This window comes from Crinia signifera, chromosome 2 (genome assembly GCF_055691185.1).
Source record: "Crinia signifera chromosome 2, ASM5569118v1, whole genome shotgun sequence".
NCBI classification, from domain to species: domain Eukaryota; kingdom Metazoa; phylum Chordata; class Amphibia; order Anura; family Myobatrachidae; genus Crinia; species Crinia signifera.
In genome coordinates this window covers 68,151,251-68,172,961 of record NC_139218.1, presented here as the reverse complement: position 1 = coordinate 68,172,961, position 21,711 = coordinate 68,151,251, and the positions used below count along the sequence as shown (strand labels likewise).

Below are 21,711 nucleotides of genomic sequence, written 5' to 3'. Positions count from 1 at the left end.
CTAGAAGTTCTTGTCTGAAATGCTTAGCTCAGCGATTCTACTGCAAGCAACAACCTTTGCTTCTGCTGCACGCTAATGTCACAATGACAAATGGGATTGCTAGCGACAAGTCAGGACCTTATATTACCCAGAGGGGCTTTGTAAAGTTATCTGCCCTTCCCTGGAACTTATGTAAATGATATATACAGTGTGAAACTTTTCCACTTCATGTGAAAGATGAACAGCAAGTTTATGATCTGTTAAAAAAAAAAAAAAAATTGTTGCTTTCTAAGCAATTCCTATTTATTCATAGAAATGTGTGTAAATATTGTTTTTTAGTAGAAATAGAATTTCAATCTTCTATGTATATTCATACAATCTTTCATACGCCTACTTTAAAAATTAGTTAAAACCAATTGCATGATTTCCATGCCACGAATCTAATAAACACAGCACCCGCTGGCTGTATGGTTTTGTTGCTTGACAGCAAAGTTTGTCTGGTAATAGTCCAAAATAAGCAGGTAGACATAACAGAGGCACGTTACAGTTTTATGTAGAGCCACATCAAAGAAGGTCCTAGTTGTTGGTAGTTCAAAGTGGATGTTGCAAGGCAATTAGCTACACAGCGTCTCATTTATACAGTCATATAGTGTGTGCCTGTTTTTATTTTACCTTTTACACCTATTCTTTTATTTTCCTCAGGCATGCAAACAGAAACTAACAGGTAGTGTCTGTGTGGAAAGCATTACCTCAAGTGCAAAGTCTAGCATACCGTTACTCATGTCCTGTGTTTGCCTAACAAGTCGTCACACAGGACACGTCAGTCGTTGTCACACACAGGATAACTGCCCAGTAGTTGCACACTTTGCTTCTGCTGCATTTGACATTTATTGATGTGTTTATGTTGTAGACAGCAAATTGATTATGTACCCACTGTCTTTACAAGAGGCAGACATTTTGGAATATATTCACACGTTTGCCTCCTTGTTTATATACCTCAATCCTAATGAATTAATAATATATGGTCTAAATTACATATAATGGGGGGGGGGGGGGGGGTAATCCAATTACCCATGGTCAATTTCCTGATATCCACACCTATTGGAGTTACGCAGTATAATCACCGATAATCAACAGCCAGACCCGCCATAACACTTGGGATTGGGGCTTTTTCCCTTCACACGATCGTGGTTCCATTTTTGGATGCTAAAAATGGTATATAATTGGATAACGCAATAATAACCAGGCGTAAATCATGATATCCGCCCGTTTTAATAATCAAATGCGTTTTTTTATTTGTTAACTAATTTGGTTGCTGTGACGTGTGGTGAGGTAAATAGCTGGGTAGATACACATTTTCACGCAAATATATGTGCCTGTAGGTACCTCTGCCTTACCTTACCGCACATCACTACTGTGTGAAAAGTGACTAGCATATTTTAACTTCTCATGCTGTCTACTGCCCCCCTCCCCATCCTCCTCCTCTTAAACCGTGTACACATGGGGCGATTTTGACTGGATAGTAAAAAATCACCTAGAAGGTAAGTCAGCATCACCCTGTGTGTACACTGCGGGAGATAGCGATCCACAGCGCCGATATCGCCTGGCCAAACTGACTGTACAGGCAAGTCTATTTTGACTAGGTGCAGCACAGTGTGTTTGGCTGTACACACGGGCTGCTGCAGGGGATGGCAGCCAGCTAGCACCGGCGGCTACATCTTGATCTTGACTAGGCCAGATTAAAATCTTCAGCCCTTGTGTACACCCTTTTACACTGTCCTTACTGGAAACTAAATGCTTTAGATTGACATAATTGAGCTACGTCAATGTTAATAGTATTTTTCTGTTTACAGCAGTCTTAAGCTCCATACACACTAGCCGATCCTGGCCACGGAAGGTATCATTAAGGATATCGGCCACGGGTGGCCAAATTGAGTGAACATGCTAAACTATATTGGTAAAAGATATCGTTCAGTGATGTCACTGGGACCCACTTAACATGTGGGTTGTTGGCTATATAGCTAACATTGATCTGCTGCATGTTCAGCAGACGGGGGGTCGTTAATAAAAAAAATAATGTGTGGGAATGCGCATCGTTAACTATATTGAGTGTACTCACTAGATGATATATTAAAAATGATCGCTCAGGAGGCCTTTTCTTAGTGGTATCTTTTTAAAATATCCTCTAGTGCAGGCCTGGCCAACCTCCGGCTCTCCAGCTTTTGTAAAACTACAAGTCCCATTATGCCTTGCCGCAGTTTTGTTAGTAGGGAGTGCTAAAACTGAGGAAAGGTATGCTGGGATGGATGGTTTCACAACAGCTGTAGAGCTACAGGTTGGTCTGGCTAGCTCATTCTGTGGAGCAGCTCAATTACAGTACATGCAACTTTAGTTTGTTTCCAAGTTGATTATTAACAAATTTGTGTTTTCAGCTCCTAGATTGCTGCAAGCTTCCCCTATATAGTTCTGTTACAACTGTGCACAAGTTTATTAGACTGCTGGTCAATCATAGCAAGACTGGGTTGCAAAACCTCCCTTTATTGCTACAAGGGTAATGCAACAAATGCACGAAACAAAGAGGCTGTTTAGACTTAAACTTAAAAAAAATGGACCATTATAAGCAGATCAGATGGTTGGAGACAAAGGACAGTGGGGGTAGGCTTCTATTCATTGTTATCCAAAAACTAAATATTCACATCACCTCACCCACACGTGGCATTAGATTATATCGCTTCAATCATGCCGGCTGGATGTGATGAGCTGTTCTAAAAATGTAGGGAAACTTAGTGAGTTGGAACAACAGTTTTTCAGTTGTTGAACAATAAATCCCAGCTTGACCTACCATAGCCTTGCTATTAGGTTATGCTAAAACTGTGATGGGGCATGCTGGGATGTATAGTTTCACAGCTGCTGGAGAGCCAAAATGTTCCTAAATGTATGTTCCTAATGTATATAAATTTACCCCCCGATTTAAAGTACTGTTTATCTGATTTTGTATCTGTAGTTGTTAAGTAGGTGCTGGATGACTACCCGACAATCGGAATCCCGACTGCCGGTGCTCCGACAGGGGGGATCCCGACTGACAGGGTCTATTCTCCCTTGTGGGGATACATGATCACCATAGATGGGAGAATAGAACCTGCGGCAAGCCACCGAGCCCCCAGCTTGGCGACTGCAGCGAGCCCGCAAGGGGCTTCTTTGCGTTCGCCTCCCCTGTCCGAGCACCGGCAGTCAGGATTCCGATGTCGGTATACTGATTGTCGGGAAGTCACACCACACCCTTGTTACATCACACTGGGTGAAATTTGTTAATATTTCATCTAACCACAAAGATGGTGGTAAACTTTCTTGGTTAGAGAGCCTACTCTAATCTTTACTAGAATTCTGGGAAATCCTTCCAGCTGCCGGATTCTGGGAAATCCTTCCAGCTGATCCCCTGCCATTGTTCAAATGGCTAAATGGAGGGATAATGAGAACTCCTGCAGGCTGGTTGCGGACTCCAGATTTATTGAGTGGGCAAACCATGACGCATTGTTTTACCTTTGTCCCTTTTTCTGCAGTTGTAAGAAGGGGGTAGGGGAGAGCCTAAATATCTGTGAGCGGGATCAGTTTAATTGGTGCAGCAAGAGAAAAAGAAACACCATGAAGATTGAGGCGTTTAATATTTTTATTTTGGTTTTGTCTGCAAAATATCCAAACTGTTAATTTAGATTTTTTTTTTCCTCCAATAAAAAAATCGAACTGGTATTGAAGACCATTTTCACATCTCCAGAAAGTAGGAATTGTTTTAGATTTCAAATAGGAACAAAGAAAACAGAAGTTCGACAAAACACATACTTTCCGACCGTTCAAACATCTGCAATTTTAAAGAATGGGTCGAAAGTAAATTCGAGTTATATAGGCAAAAAGTGACAATTTTTTGACGGTCAGAAAATTTGACAATGCCTCCCCTTACTAGGTTTAGAACTTAGCAACTCTTGATGAGTGTGTTTGCATATTATTCCTGAGTTTGAACCCAAATCTAAAACAGGTCTGCATCAGTAGTTTCAAATTACATAAATCGTATGTGCAGTCACCTACACAGAAACGGTTTTGTTGGCTGAACCAATATTTGGCCATTTAACTGGGAACTAGAGGAATCATGGAGGGTTCAATGAAGTTTCAAAATGGTTCAGGCAGTGAAATGGCCAACATTCTCTGTAAAAAGGTTGACAATTAAATGTAAACAGTTATGGGGCTTATACACAGGGCGATTTTAGGGTATTTTCTAAGCGATCGAACAAGATCAGTTAGAAAATGACCGTACATCGCTCCATGTGTAGGGGCCATAGCAATGTGAGGCCCCTCCCCGGAGAACACTGGTCCTGACAGATCGCACAGCACTGACACATCGGTGTGTGCTGAGCGATCTTGCTGAGTGTTGTTGAGCATCGCTCAGAATGCTCAGCAAATCTCCCAGTGGGTAGGCCCCTTTACACACCACTTGAAAACCTCCTCTTTCCTCAAGTACAGTAGTATGTTTTTGGTATTTTGTGACATTTCTTAAAACTGAGCAATACTCTAGTTCCTGGTCAGGATAGGTCCTTACTTCTGAGCGGTCACAGTTAGGAGACCCTATGTATAGTCTTGAGTGTCAGCTCTATTTAAAAAGCTGACCTGGGCATGGTTGTGGAAAGCTAACCCTATCTTCATGGTTTATTGGTTATTTTGAATGTGCTCTTCTTAAGGAGGATAAGAAGACAAAGAAGTGTTCTGATCTAGTTATTGCCCTTAAGTAAAGTTAAGAATCTGTACATTGCAATCCTGCAGTGTTCATAAGAGCTAAAATGCTTACAGCTAACCTATAGCTTGGCATCTGGATGGGCTACAATATCTAGGTTGACAGGCATATGGTTGACACAAGCAAAAAGTTGACATGGCTGTACTTTTTGGGGATTTTTTCCTGATTTTTTTTACATTATTTCATACTATAACATGCATGTGGATTACATTTGGGCATGATAAAGGGTGCTGAGCATGGCACGATAAGGGTCTACATTCTCAGGTGTCGACATTTTCACAAAAAAGTGAGAAACTCACTTATGTACAAGGTCGTCTGTAACAAATCGACCTAATTCTAATTTTAAATCCTGTTTAAAATGATGTTTGCAACAGCTATTAGAGCATTCACTGTAGTGTATTATTGCATTTGTTTAATTCTAAGGGTCCTATCCATAAAGGTGGCTGATACATTAATGCTGTCTGAGAGTCCCATCTTCTTAAATGAGAGCTGAAGAATCTCCAAGACCTTGTGCTGGGGAAGCTATAAAGAGCATGTAATGGATAGATCCTGACCACACCGCTTTTCAGTACTTATTCGGTATTCGTCTTGTCAGCCTGTTCATCACAGCAAGACAGCCCACTACCTATTTCAGACAAAGTCATTGGGGGCTTGGTTCTTTTTTCAGCTGGGAAGTTCTGAGCATACCACAGCTAAATATAGTGTTCTCTGCGCTTGACTAATATGGGAAGGGACAGTATATTGACCTTAGCACATCCCAACAATCCAGCATACAGTAGACACCCTGTCTCTTTCATTAAACTGCTTCACGAACGACATGAGAGATGATGGTGCTGCAAAGCCACCGTAGAGTAATTACATCAGTGACGGCCTTCTAAAGCTTTGATCTTTTATGTAAAGGGTGAAAAAACTGTATAGGGGGTTTCTTGATTTGTATTATGGGCTTGTTTCTATAAATACTAGTGCAGATGTAATCCTTGCCCTAAAAATTGTTTCCTGAGTGTCCACAGCCTGTGTTCTAGATGAAGCTTCGTTGCACCTTGCGCTTTTTTTATGGTAATTTTTTTCAATGCGTTTAGAGTGCCGTTGAAATTTCTCCATTTTATTCCCGGAGTACTTGTCCATGGTTCTAATTGGTGAGTTCAGTGGTTTGCCCGTAGCTCCCATCTATAGTGGCTGTGTTCAGTTTGTTCTGGGTGCCCACCATTCATTCCGTATAGCTGCTTCGTAGTTTACAGAGGGAAAGTCTTGTTCTAAAGGTAATCTGGTGCGTTTGGGGCGCAAGAATGCGCCACTTGCAACCAGTGCGGGGCTAGGCACCCAACAGTTAAATATCTCACGTCATTTTAGACCAGAGCTACAGGTGCGAGGAAACAATGGAACCACACCCCCATATGTCCCATATTGCCAGTGTTACTAAGAACTGTTCCGCATGGAACATCCGCTAGTGTGTACCAGCGATTTCTCTGAACAACGTTGTTCAGATACATATCACGTCGGCTGTGTAACAGAGGTGATGGCGAATATGTCTCAAGATATATATCGCACATTGTTGTGTAGGTATGGGCAATGTGCTGACCGCCCGTACACCTGTACCAGAGCTGGCAGTGATTGAATGATCAATATTGCCCACACATTTGTTATGAAAGTCCTAACCGATCAGGCAGTATGTATAGATAAAATGCTTCTTGAACCGTCTGTAGCTATATCTGCAGATCAAAGCTGGGTACACACAAAGATTTCTCTGTCCAATCTGTTTGGTGGGAACAAAGTCAGTGTATGGGAGCAAGTGAGTCAACCATTTGTTCCACAATGCTGAAAAATACATAAACAATTGTTTGGACAGATTTGTTTAATCAAACTACTTCTGCTAATATGTTTGAATGACCAATGTCTGTTTTTCGAGCATTTGGGAGTAAATGGTTTTCTCCCGTACTGTACATTACCAGATTTTGTTCCCTCCTGACGGATAAAGTGTGTACCCAGCGTAACAATGCAGATCATCCAACCGGAGCGCCGGTATGTTAATTAGCACAATATATCTACAGGTTGTAGTAATGATTCCTGAGGATACCCTGAAAACACACTTACTGTAAAGGCCCGTACACACGGGGCGATGGGTGACCCTGCTGAGCGATGAGATTAAGCACACATCGCTGTAACACCTCGACCCAATTTAGGTTGACATGTATTGGGTCGACACCTGAAATAGGTCAACACAAGTATTAGGTCGACAATGGCAAGGTCGCCAGTCAAAAGATCGACGTGAGTTATCACAATTATTTTTGTTGTTGACATGGGCACAGATAAAGTGTCACACATGCGCTCGCCACGTTTAAAAAAAAAAAAAAAAAATTCTCCCACAACACTGTAGTGGATGGTAGGACATGAAATACTGCCTGTCGGCTCAAAAAAGAAAATTAAAATCTCATGTCGACCTTCTGACCTAATACTCTTGTCGACATTCCAGCTCTGACAACAAAATTATTGTCGACCATGTCAACCTATTTGAGGTGTCTGCCTAAGCACTGTCGACCTTCAGTGGTCTACCCAATGCATGTCGTTCTAAATAGGGTCGACTTAGTGACCGTATCCCATGTGAGGACCAGTGTTCTCTGGCGGTCTGACTAGATATTGTCTGCATGCTATCGCTGGGGTGGGTGGGGGGGTTATACACCCTGGGAGGTGTATGGGCCTTTAGGATTCCATGGAGACAAAGAGGTATATTCTAATATCTTCTAGTAGGTGCTAAATAGATTCTTATTGGTTGCTATGGACGACCTCCCATCTTAGTAAATAAACCCCAGAGTGTGATAAATACAGGCCTAGGAAGTCTGCTATTCAAGCCAGTGCATGATATCCTAACTGCTATAGTGGAGACATGCAACCACTCTGCCAGTGCGCTTTAGAATGTAAGCTTTCACGAGCAGGGCCCTTTTGCCTCACGAGCTTTTCCTTCTCTTAAACCATCTTTGGTGCCATCAAATCCTGCAGTTGCTCCCGTCCTGATACTTATTTCAGTGTCCTCCGCTGATGCAGCTAGGTTTATGTAACCTACACTTGCCCTCTATTGTATTTAATGGTAAATGCCCCCATACTCTTATCTGAACTATCAAATGTAGCCTTGAATGCAATACATGGGAACTGCTAGACATGGAGCTCTCTAGCAGCTGGACCACATATGATACATCGCATGCAGTCCTTTAGCATATGATGTATCGTATGCGACCCCCATCTAGTGCCGGATCTGATAAATCTTATGTGCAGCACTTGCAATCTCTGGATCCAAACGATGTGCACACGACCGCAAATCGGAGGTTTGCCACATAAGATTTGGGCACCTTTCACTCTAGTGCCTGCAGATAATGCCCATAGAGACTATAATAATCTGTCCGTGGTCACTGTCGCTCACGTCCACGGTTATGACCTGACTAGATATATCCCCAATAACCAGGGTCGATGCAGTTCTGCATATCGTCCTCATTCGGGCATGTGTTCCACCGACCTGGAAACTAGTACTTCTGTCCTCTGGGATCTGTTTTGTTGGCATTCACAAAGATTAGATTTTTCAAAAATGTATGATCGCTTTGAATCGTTTGGTCCTTAGATAAACTTCTTATTAGTAGCTAGCCCTGAACAGCCAGTAACCCACCATTCCACTTACTGCACATAATTTATTGTGTGCACAACTGTAAAAATGCTATTTTTAATTAGACCACTGTAGAGATTTTCCCCATGTGTGCTTTCGTTTTGTACTTTATGTACTCAAAGAATAACAGTCTCAGTCATTTTTATGTTCATTCTAATTAACCACTTCATGAAAGTATCTGTAGATGCTACTGACTTCCCAGACATTCCGTTATATCTCCAAGCTGTGTATTGTTTGTCGTCTTTTATGAGTGTCTTGCACTGCAGCATGTGACTTGTTTTTTTTATTATACTCCAGAAAGATTTCTCATCTCGTGACCCTACATCTGTTTTTGGTGAAAGAATTGTCCCATTTTCAGATGTTTAAAAATAGTAACCTATCGGGAAGGATTTGATTTAGAGTTTAGTACTTGTAGAGTTTGCACATTAAGTGGAGAATAGGTACTTGTGAGAATTATGGGCGACTCTTTATTAGTGATCACTTTAGGACACGAGGCAGTGATGTCACTGGCTCCTTATGACTCGATACATTACCACGTTCATAGGGAAAGGCTGCCACATGCAGTTAGCAGAACATAAAGTAGGAGCCTGCTTTTTCATGTAGCAAGCTGTGGGCCAGGGTCAGCATGGACAAGGACATAGATGCGGTTTTGCACCACGCTTTGACGCACTGTGTGTTCTGCCACCATTCTTTCACAACCAGCATTAACTTTTTCCAGCTTTTGTGCTACAATAGCTATTCTGTGGGATTAGACCTGAAGGGTTACCTTACCCCTATGCCGGTTCACCAGTTGTCCTTTAAAACTCTTTATTTATTACTGTTCGTGCAGGTATCACCACATTGCACAGAGTTTAACTGCATCAAATGTACACCCCTGTGTAAAGTTCTGTGGGCGGCCTGGGTTTTGGTGCTCAAAAGTGTGACTGTTTAGTTTACAGTAGCTCAGACATGGCCAAACTATGGCCCTCCAGCTGTTGTGAAACTACAGTTCCCATCATGCCTTGCAACAGATTTGCTGTTAGGGAATGCTAAAACTATGGCAAGGCATGCTGGGATATGTAGTTTTACAACAGCTGGAGGGCCACAGTTTGTACATGCCTGGTTTAGCTGATAAGCAGAATAATAGAATAGCTACTCCATCTGCCTAAATATCTTTTAAAATAATGTGGAAGTATGCAGTATGGCACTTCGGTACCTTAATTACAATCCGGGACCAGATATATATAGATATAATAGATATATATATATTTACATGTATGTCTTTAATACATTCTGTTGAATCCGACACGTGTATGTAGGTATTAGAATAGTTCAAGGCCAAAGACAATACCAAGTCCACTCTTCCAGGTTGAACATGTTAAGAGTGTTAATTTTACATTCCTGTAACTAATGAGCGGTATGTTCTATATCACCAGACTAGAGAGTCTGTGCTAAGTTTCATATTTCTTTATACATCACTTTTAAATGTTTGAGACCAGCTGCTGTGTCTTGCAATTGAGTTCTCAAGTTCTCTGTACTTTGTAATAACATTTCTTCTCTACTGCCTGCTCTTGCTGAAGAGCAGGTAAAGGCTATATCTCTTATTACTCGCCATTCTGTTCTTAGGTTGGTAAATTGTACAGTATGGAACCATGATCTTCAGGTCTGTTTATGGTGTAAACACCTTTCTGTCACTGAAACCTGCATGAGCCACCCACACCACATCAGTTTATGCGTTTTAACATGAAAGGGTTAATGTACAGAGCTGCCCTCCTGAAGTCTTGCGCACATGCTGGGGACTTTGGTTAACAGATGTTTCATGAAAATATACATTTTTACAGAACGTGTTCCCACGCTCCAGTGTTCTACTGTTTCCTAATCTCTGCACAAAAGTCTGTCCATTTATAATTCAACCTTATCACAAAGGGCCTCCTCAGTTTAGTTCGTCACTGTTTTCCATATTTTCTATTCATTTTTTTTATGTAGAATTGCTAAAATACTTTTAAATTGCGTTAAAATATGCAAGATTTCCTAACTCTTTAATGCAAATATTTTATTATATAGAACTGTATCAATTGCTATATATATATAGATATTTCAGCCATTTTGTTGGTGATTCAACATTTCAACAAGTCATTGTAAAGTGAACCAACATTTGTCAGTTTCAGCAGACTGGTTTGCTGCGCACTGTGTAGGTGATGTGGTTAATGCAGTGGTTCCCAAACTGTGTGCCGTGGCTCCCTGGGGTGCCTCGGGACACTTGCAGGGGTGCCCCAGGTTGGTGGTCCAGGACCAATTCAATTTATTTATGGTTAATTATTTATGGGCAAAACCAGTGCTGGTGGCTGCCAATCATAAAATGTGTACAAACAGAAGCAAATACTGCCCATTAGCACATAACTGACCCTAAGAATCGCATATAAACCCAATCTAATTAATTGTTTTTGGGCCTAGGGGTGCCGCGAAAAAATTCCGATACACTAATGTGCCGTGATTCAAAAAAGTTTGGGAACCCCTGGGTTAATGACTAGAATAGCTGCCATGTTTGTTTGTTTTTTTGAACATTACACGGAAGTGTATTACACAAAGGGTACACCAACCAGTTATTTTCCTTTTAAGTTGTTGACACGGTTTTGAGGGGATTAACTGGATGATACAAGGCTCTAGACTGCTCTGAGATGGGACCATGTTATTTCAGAAGGTTATATAAAGTGTGGTAAAAGTTTTAGTAGATAGTTTTAGCTACTAAAGCAAGGGACCTATTTGGCCAAGATATCAGGACATTTTTATGCAGGCCACAGACTATATCAATAAAAAAATAGCTTGGCAAATTTGCAAAACCTACAGTTTCTATTATCCTAATCAATAAAATGATTTGCTTATGCTGAGTTTGTGCTTACGCATGAAATACTGCTCCAATCTCATCTGGGGCCCTAGTGACATTGTCCAGAGTCTTCCTTTGACACAGGAAGAGCCCCAGTTTCCAGGCTAAAGGAAGGTGATGAAATGGGACTTATAGCAAGTTATCCCTGAGAGGGGAAGCAGACAGATGCACTGCTTATCTTCATTGCTGCATAAACACTAAGCGGTTTCTCACGCTACCTTCCTCCTTTTACAGAGAACATTGCGCGACTTAAGATGTGTGGAGCAATTCTTGAGGTTTCTTTGCAAATGATGCTACATCTCTAACTTTTAGATTTAGTAACGATCATTTGTACAGTACACACATTACACAATGCTTTACACAGAACTTCATTCACATCAGCACCTGCCCCAGCGTAGCTTATTTTTATGTCAGAGGACAACATCTTTAGATATATTGGGCATCGACTGTGTTGCACAGCCGATGCAATATATCTGTAAACGACACAGTTCGGATATATCTATGGTACACACTGGCCGATGGTGCATCGATATCAGCTGTTCAATGGAGTGGCCGATATATGTCTACGCATATTAAGATTCCTAACAAATTAGTCTTGCTTTCAGGGTACCATCTATTTCTCCATTTACATGAAAGCTTGCTGAAGACTAGCCCATGTTATACACATATACAAACAACTATATATTGGTAAATCTCTATTGTGAAGTATCACAAGTCTTGGGGCAGAAGTAAAAGGTTGCAATTTGACTGCTTAGTTCAGTATTCGTATTTCTTTTGGGAGCAGCATCATCCTCTGTATGAAACAGATACCCTTGTGAATGTTCTGTGCTTTTCTTTTTAATTGCAGTCCAGTATAACATAATCCACCCCAGCATATTTGGTCCTGTTATAGGGCCCATGTGTGGTGTAGGTAATGCTTATCCTGGAGAGTGATTTGCGCTCTGTTTTTCTAGCAGTGTTGCCAGGTGGAAGGAAGAGGTCCCCGGTGACCTCATCGTCATACTCCATCACTTCCTTACCAGCTGGTCAGATATAATGTAACACCGCTGATGGTTACAGCCTGGAAGCGGCTCACGTTAGTTACCAGCACATTTCTGCTTTCTTTTGAAATTTGCTGCGGAAATGTATCATTTCTGGGTTGTCAATGTTCTGTGGTTTGTGCTTGAAGGGGGGGGGGGGTCATGGGAACAGAGCTGGCATATGCTGCTGCATCACAACACCCAGGTGTTCTTTGTTCTCTTTAAATAGGGAAGTTGAAAGCAAAGTGAAAGTTATTTCTATTTAACTCTGTGTTATTACAAATTCATTCTTGGTGCAAGAACCCATGCAGCACATTTCCTTTTTTTCAAGTAGTATTTGGAAACCTTCCCTTTGCTCAAAATTGTCATTTATTAAGAAGGTTTATACTGCATCAGATTCCTTAAGTGACTTTCTTAATAGTTCAATACCTTGTGGCGTTCAATAGCTTGTTATGTTTATGTTTCTGCCAAGTTCATTTTCTGTCTGTAACACCTGCCGTGGTTTATGTAAGAGCTTTAAATGAATCAGCATATCTGAGACTGATTCAGAGTGATTAGTAGAGAAAGGACTGTGACAGGCCCTTGTAACACCAAAATCCCAGGCAGCTGCGCTCCTTCCAGCAAAGCAGTTCAATTTCAGGGCTCCCCTTAAATACCTAACGTGCTGAAGCACGGTTCTGCCTCCTCTGCAACCGCACGGTAATCTGCTGGGTTTAACAGACTCTGAGAACTGTCATATCTGTTTCTGACTAAGTGTATATGTGACTGTACGTGGATACGTATGTCACACGTGCTCTGTGTGCTTGTTCGCTGTCGACAGTCAAAAAGTCAACATACATTAGGTTAACACATGAAAGGTCTTTAGGTCAACAGGGTCATTAGGTCGACATTGGCAAGGTCAACATAGGTTTTTCACATTTTTGGGGGGAACGGACATGCCAAAAGGCGGCATTTCATGCCCTATCATCCACTAGTGAAGCACCAATCCCGAATCCGCAGGGGGACTCGGTGCACCACTTCAGTATTTACGTCAACTGTGTAGAACTGTTAATGATGTCAACTTTTTTCCCGTAAAGAATCTGTGATGGTAGCTAAACTCCCATCAGATTTAAAACCTGGTTCCTTAGTCTCACAACCAGCGCCATAGAGGTTTTCTCTCAGAGGTTGTACTGCCTGGGGAATCCTCACACGCAGGTGCCAGCAGGCTCTCGGAAAGCTAGAATCCTTTTTTTTTTTGCTTTTTGTTTTGAATCCTGTTTATTTTTAGAATTTTGTTGTTTGTTTAGATTGGTTTAGCTCTAGCTAAAAACCTTGTTTAGAATTGAAAAGCCTTTTTATAAGTGACATATACAAAACGAAAGATCCATTAATATCTTCAATAAAATGCCAATTGGAACAAGGAGTAGCAGATCGCTGGGTGGTGCATTACTGGTAATGCATGATCTATATCTGTCTATTTGGTGGACTATAGAGCTGTGGTTAATTAGGGTTTGTGCTCATTGTGTGCCGTAATCTACTGTACTACACATGCAAACTTTGGGTCACGATTGTTTGCCCTTTTACTAAGAGTAGGTACTGTACTGCCATAATTACCGTTGCATGCAGCTAAAAATTGTGAATTTCTGGGCGATACAATGTTAAATGACCTTTGAGAATGTTGAGAATTTGAGTCTTCATGTTGCTTAATTGATTTTTTATTTTTATTACAGTATCAGTGAAAGTTTCCTGACAGTGAAAGGTGCTGCTTTATTCCTTCCGAGGGGAAATGGATCATCTACCCCAAGAATCAGCCACAGGCGCAACAAACATGCAGGTACACCCCGCAGCCTCTCTGTATTGAAGTGTGTTTATTTGAACTAGCGCTACGGGGGAATCCAGTAGTTTTTTGGGTGCACAGCACATCTGTTTAGTCAGACACTAGCGTAGCAGATACACATATATCTGCTCACAGGCGACAAGCAGAAATGTGCAAAATGTCTGCATTTTCAGTAGCAGCCCAATAGTGTAGATGGGATTAGCCAACCCGGCAGCCTGTGCGCAAAGCAGTGGCTTCCCAGTTAATTGTCCAGTAACCTCTATTCTCCTCTTAGCAATGCTGTGACCTTTAGTGCTTGAGTACAATAGTCTGCTCATGGAGTGACTTGTGAAAGTAGAGGAAGAATTGGGGGAGGTGGACAAGGCAAGAATAGTGTGCTTTTAGGTTTTTGTCATATGTTCCTATAAAAAGAAGACTGCTCCCCATTTATTGCCTGTAGACTGCAGTTCATCCAGAGAGGGGTTAGTAAAATTATAATGTTAAGCTTTAGAAAACCTCCAAGTTAAAAACAGGTTCTACAAGCTGGCCTTACTTGTGTTATTGTCACAAATTACTGTGCTACAGAGGTACGCTGGTTCAGTATTGTATAACGTCATGCAACAATACCAGACGCAGTGGAAAAATACAGCCTATGCTAGATGTGACTGATAAAGGCTGCTCACAATGGTCATTATGCAGATAACAGAATATATGGACTAGTTCTATAAGTCAGGGATGTTCTCTCTCTGTAGGCAAAATGTGTCCTCTGTGTTGTGATTAGTCTATAAATAGTTCCCCATTATGGTTCAAGTATTCTCCCCAGGGAACCTTATTTTCTGCGTATTTACATACATAAGGAACAGCTCTTAGGTAAACATTAAGTTACTCATAGACTGCCATCTAGTGTTCAAATCACAATGAGAAATCACAATGTTTGTTACCTCATATGATGCCCCTTGACTGTCTAGTTCACTGGTGTCAAACACAAGGCCCGCGGGCCAAATCCGGTCATGTGGACCGCGCGAGGAGATAGCACGCAGGGCAGTGTGTCCCAGCTCCTGCCTAGGCCACCTCCTCTCACCCACCCCACCGCGGCCGCCTTACCTGTTCCTCCACTGTCGGCGGCCATGTTCCTGTAGGCACATATGTATGCGGCTACAGAAACATGGCCGCCGGCCTCCACGGCTACGTGGAGGAGGGCCCGGCCGCCTGTTCCCTCTGATGCCCGGCAGTGACAGACACTGGGTGGGGACGTCATGACGATGACGCCGCCCGCCCATATGTCTGTAGAGAAGTAGGAGCAGGCAGGGAAGCTGGACCGGGAGTCGGGGACAGTGTGGCCGCAGCAAGCAGTGAAGAAAAGCTGGAAGCCGCAGCAGCTGCAGGACAGACGGAGAAACACTAAGTGAGGATGAGGATCACATTCACAATAAAAAAAAAATATATATCTGCTGTTTCCTGAGGTGTCCCTGTGTATAATAATAATAATGCCATGACACCACAGGCTGCTCCTCCTGTATAATCATTTATGTGTCATGGCATTACTTTTATTATATTATACAGGGGGAGCAGTCTGTGGTGTCATGGCATTATTATACAGGGGGAGCAGCCTGTGGTGTCATGGCATTCATTTTTTATTATACAGGGGGAGCAGCCTGTGGTGTCATGGCATTATAATTATACAGGGGGACCTACAGATACAACCAGCCCTTTGAGGGTGACCAAACTGCTGATGCGGTCCCTGATGAATTTGAGTTTGACACCCCTGACTCTAGTTGAAAATAGTTTGTAGAGTTTTCTTTTGATAAAAAAAAAAAGTACAGGTTTTTTTTTTAAGTGTTGTTTTTTCCCTTTTTTTATTTTAGGGGACCTCCAGCAACACCTCCAGGCTATGTTTACACTTCTCCGCCCTGAGGACACCATCCGCTTGGTGAGTCTCGTGAATATGTCCTGGGACATAGTACTGATATATAGATGATGTCCTTCTTTATGTTATCTGAATATTTGTTTATTAGCCTGCAGAAATCTCAAACGGATCTCTCTGCCCATACATTTCTCAAATTTGGCCCTTTTTCCACACAATTTTGACTTATGGTGCCGATAAATAGTGTGAAAAGTGCCATATTGAATGTGTTTGCTTTGGATTAGATCCGGAGATAGCCATGGCTGCCACAAAGATTTGTCGGATCCTGTGGCAGTCAATAGCATTGCACACAATACATTTTATGTATGTATTGTATGCTATCCGGGAGCCAGGCAGGTAGATGGAGGGTTTACAGTTATAACCACCAGAAACCTTTTTACTCAAAGTAGTCTTTCCCCATCTAGTAGTTATGTAGGGTTTACATGCAACAGACCCTCACTGATCTCTCCCCTGCTATTGCTGCAATGGTTTGTCAGCCAACATTGGCAGCCAACCAGCGTTTGAGAATGACAGTTGGAGTCTTTTGTTTGGTTGTGCTCTCCTGTGCTTTGAGTGTAGACTCTGCACAAAGGAGGGGAAACAACTTTATTGTATTCTGCTAAGGTTCTATTTGCATGACAGCTGGTTAATTGGTAAAGGGTGAAGTGGTTACGTTAGCTCACGTCAGGCACTGATTAGTGATTATTCTTCTATGACATACTCTGAAATGAGGCCATGTGCATTCTGGGTAATATAATGCATGCTGCACAATGAAAGTATGTGCAATAGTTCCAGCGAGACTTTAGTTACTTGTCGATATTTTTTAATGGTATGTGCTATAAATTTAGTAGGTTTAATTCTCGCAGGAAGTTTTTCAAGACGGCTTAGGAGCCACAGCTCTTCTCTGAAGGGATCAGAGCGATTCAGTTGTTTTTGCCACCGGGTGCCTATTATGGTGGGAATTGTGCCAAAATGCATGGGATTGGCTGCATAAGTCAGGTACTGAATACCCAGACGAGATGTGGTTAGGGCTCCCAAAAGCCCCACTTAAGGCACATTTCAGCCACTTGGGAGTGCAAGCAGAAATCTACAAAATCCCTCATATCTAAAATCTCATTTGTAGACTAGTAACTCCTAAAAGTTGTTTGGAATTTCTCCAAAACCTACAGGAGTCTCTGCCTAAAGGGTGCATGCACATTCTGATGCTATTCATATAAAAAATAGCTTTGAAGTCTGTCTCTCACGTGGCAGCTTGTATCGGAGCTGTCACAGAGTGCTGCCCAAGGTTATGCAGAAGCTGCATCACGTTACAGACACATTTTCCTGGTGCACCGCACCCACTGAGATATTCCTGCTGTCTTTTACCTTTGTGTTTAATCCTATATCCCTTATATCAGGGATGGGGAACCTCAGGCCCACGGGCCGTATGCGGCCATCGTAGCCGGTCTGAGTGGCCCACCCACCTGCCTCACAGCTTTGCCAGGAGTCAAGTACAGGGGAATTCTTGCGAGATGTCGGTAGTTCTTGCGAGATTCCTCTTAATTAACTGTCAGTCCTATTCTGCGGCAGCCGCCGGAGCGTGGGACAGCTGCAGCAGGACAATTTGTAAGAGAAATTTTTACATATGGCCCGAAGGATTTTTTCCCCATACAAAAGGCCCTTGGCACAAAAAAGGTTCCCCACCCCTGCCTTATATGAATGGCAAACTAGCTGTGTCTGAGTTCTACAGAATGCTGTCCATTGCTTCAAAAGTTTGCTGGGTATAATGAACAATATAAGTAGGTAAACACTAGCGATTATGAAGTCATCAAAGCACCATTATATTCCATTCTGAAAGTGTGCCCATCAACACTGTGTGAGGGACCTCTATCCATTTGTGGGCTGAGCCCTATATGCAGTCCATCAATTAAGTAGGAGCTAGTGCTCGGCAGTCTTTCTCTATTGCAGGGGTGGGGAACCTTTGGCCCTCCAGCTGTGTGAATGCTGCTCCTAAACCTGGTTAGAGCCAGGAATTCCTCACAAAGGGGGCAGCTTATACTTATGGGTGATAGCCATCACCTACCAGTGGTATAAGAACTGGTGTCCTTGCGTACCTAGCTTCCACTGTATACATGGGAATTCTTAAAATCGCATAATTTATTACATTTGCAAACTTTCGTACACAGATTTGTATAAAACACACATTAAAAAAAAAAGGACTTTTCAGAAGCATTCAAGACAAATTTAGCAGCAAACCCCTTTTTAACGGGTGTGGTATAGTACTCCGACGTCGGAATCCCGACTGCACAGCGTGGGGAGCGCAATGAAGCCCCTTGCGGGCTCGTTGCGCTCGCCACCTATTTTATTCTCCCTCTATGGGGGTCGTGGACCCCCATGAGGGAGCAGTCGGGATTCCGACGTCGCAGTACTGCCTGTCGGAATCCCGACTGTCACTAATTTACTAATCCCGACCCACCTGTCACTAATTTACTGCAGCATTATTAGTGAGAAAACTAAAGAACAGATGGGCAGCCATTATATGTTACTTGTATGACCTCTGGTTGTTTAATATGGCCCCCAGTGGCCAAGTCTACTAAATAGGCTTGGATTGCAAAGCACTCTTTAATGATTATCTCTCCTGTTGCATTCATTCTACCAAGTGTAGTGTGTGTGTGTGTGTGATATTTTGGTTAGAGCCTGATTTCATATGTTTTATGGTTGGCCCTGGTTTTGGCCTTTCTTGCACTGGTATTCTCTTCCTGCTCCTGTTGTGTCCGTGATTTCTCTGCCAGTGATAAAAGGCAGCCTCTTGGAATGACAAGCCGGCAGCGTGCAGCTTCCTGGAGTCTTGGCACTGCTCACACGTGTGTTCTTGCAGAGTCAGCCCTGACGGCGCACACTGTGTCTGGAGCAGAACTAGAGCAGCTGATGTCTTGCATTGAATGTGAGAATACAATAGACTGTGTTCCCAGTGGTGTCTCCTGCCGCTCTGCAGATGTCCCCTTTGATATGACACACTGTGCAGGAAGTTCCGTTTCCTGAGCATAACGCATATCCGAGCGTTGTTTTAGCTTATGCTGTAAATACTGACCATTCCTATACCAGGGTGGGATCCTGTACCTGATTAGGATCGCAATTACCCCTGTTTATCTTAGTACATTTTGGTGCGAGAACAACAGTGGGATTACGGTCATTAGGTCTACAGTAACTAGGTTGACAAGCATTGTGTCGACATGGGTCTAGGTCAACATGGGGTTTTTCACTGTTTATTAAACAGCCATTGGCCAACAGGCGGTATTTCCACTAGGGCGTGGCGGGAGAATAAAATAGTGTGCCGAGCGTAGTGAGGCACCGTCCCCTAAGCATAGGGAGCGAAGCTGTCCATGTTGACCCAATGCTTGTTGACCTAGTTATGCCAACCCGCAACAGCATATTCCATGCTCTTTTGTTACGTGGTTTTGACACAGTTACAGGGTTTGCATGCTCATGGCAAGTTGTTAATGTGAAGCTACATTTGTCCACCATATTTCTTAAACCAGTATAAGTAAGTATTTAAATGTACCATTAGAAATAAAATAAAAATAAAAAATTCCCTGTGTTAAGATTTATTTTTTTCCAGGCTTTAAAAGCAGCAGGATGAGTTGACAGTGGTCACGTCTGAACCAGCAAACATTCATTGTCTTAAGTTTACTTTCTGGTGTCCGCTGTACAATAGCCCATATTCTGGTTCACTTGCGAAGGGAAATTCCTTCTCAAATGGACAAAACCATGCCAAGCCAACATCTCTGCGAGAGATGTACAAGATATCCCCTAAAGATGCCAGCATCGCTCACATTTGTTATATAAATTCAAATAAAAAAATGTTGTCTAAAAAAAGATTTCCTATGTAAGGTAAACGGTACAGGTCATTAAGATGATTAAAAATGTTTTTTCACACCAAGGTTCGACAAATTTGCTTGGCACTCAAAGGGTTAAATCTTAGGATTTTAAACACACGTTTCTAAACCCATATTGCTTTTTTGACTGAGCAGCTTTAAAGTCGTGGGTGTGCACGTTTTGTACAGTTTGTTATAAATCCCACCCCATAATAATACTGGCTGGTGGAACTTTGTGTCTCTCTGACTTAATGATTGGTTATACTGTACTTAACCTGGGACATTGCGAAATTTCCGTGTTTAATTTCTTCTGCTTTCACACATGTGCCTCTGATGTAATTCCGATTTAAGTAATAGGGGAGGTGTTCTATTTTTCCTGGGAAGAGAACAAGCAGTAATCGTGCTTTCGCTACCAATAGCACCTTAGCACCAGAGCTGTCTCCGTATGTAGGGTGCACTCTTACCAATGGATATACAACTGCAGGTGGGATTTCTTTCTGCAGGCCGTTCTGGATTTACAGACTGTTGTGCTGATATGGGGCTTTAACACCTATTACAATTGCTGTAATAGATGATGATGCATTTCTGTTTGACCTTTCTGTTTTAAAATGTGTTTTCTTTTCCCCCATTTAGGCTGTTAAATTGGAAAGCACCTATCAGAATCGTACACGTTACATGGTTGTCGTCTCAACCAACGGAAGGCAAGACACAGAGGAGAGCATTGTTCTGGGCATAGATTTTCCATATAATGACAGGTACTTCCTGATTATTCAATGTAATGTATCTTACGCTTATAATGTGGCTCAGGCATGCTGTGTTTAAAAGTGGCTTCATTTGCTGATAATTGTTTTTGTGACGTCTGTATTTGGCGATAAATCTCTATGGGGGCCTGGTTAAGTGCGAGGGGTGAAAACACATTTATTGTATTTTCATTCAAGGAACATACAGTTTGCTCTGGCATGCAACATCTAAATATAAATCTATACATGGAAATACATGACTGAGGGCAGTATTCAATGAAAAAAATTCTCCGTGCATGGCGAGAGATTTTTTCTCTCGCCATGCACTCGCCCTGTTCCGGAGGGCTCGCTGCCACTCCTGCTCCCACTATTCAATGTGGTTAAGACTTGCCGCCACTCACGGCGAGTCTTAACCCCTGCAGCGGACCAGCGGCAGGGAGCCGGGGGACGGTGGCAGCCAGGGAGATTAAAGTCTCCCTGGCTGCCCCAGAACATATGTGGAGGGGAGGTGGGCTGCGCCCCCCCCCCCCCCATAGCCAGCAGGGGACCCAGTATTCACTGCACCCAATCGTGCATATGTAATGATCGGATGCAGTGAATATATGAATATCTAATGAGCGGCTCGAGCGCTCGGGCCCCCTGCTGGCTGCTCTGTGTAAAAAAAAAAAAAATGTAAAAAATATATTTTTTTAAAATTAAATATATATTCATGTGCTATAAGCACATGAATAAAAATAACATGCCCCTTCACAGAAAAAAAATCCTGATTTTTTTACACCAAAATTTAAAAAAAAACCTTTTAGTTTAAAAGTTCACATTCCAGTTCTCCATGAAAAGATGGAGAATTGCTACACGGAGAGACACAGCGAAAATCACTTAAAAAGACGGCGAAAATATCACATTGAATAGGGTGGTTCACTTTTGGAGAGCAAAATGCTCCTTCCAACGCGAAAATAGCACAAACTCGCCATAAAACAAGGTAAATTTTTCTCATTGAATACTGGCCTGAGCTAGGAGCTTTTGGTGATGTAGCTCCTGTGATAGTTGACGGGATCCATAGACATGCCCTGAGGCATTAGTTAATGTGGATTTTTGCTTTCAGAGCTGGGTGATACTGTACATCCCTGTA

The 21,711-nt window shown here is 42.3% G+C and overlaps 1 protein-coding gene across 6 annotated transcripts in view; it reads left to right on the top strand.

The window, feature by feature from the left end:
* Positions 1-21,711, top strand: part of SSH2 (slingshot protein phosphatase 2) — a 204,748-nt gene that overhangs the window by 160,045 nt on the left and 22,992 nt on the right. For all 6 annotated transcript variants that reach the window (XM_083172300.1, XM_083172298.1, XM_083172301.1 and 3 more), the window contains 3 exons: positions 14,000-14,103; positions 15,951-16,015; positions 20,476-20,597. In XM_083172300.1, coding sequence (XP_083028426.1) covers positions 14,000-14,103; positions 15,951-16,015; positions 20,476-20,597 — 291 coding nt within the window. The remainder of the gene's footprint in view (positions 1-13,999; positions 14,104-15,950; positions 16,016-20,475; positions 20,598-21,711) is intronic.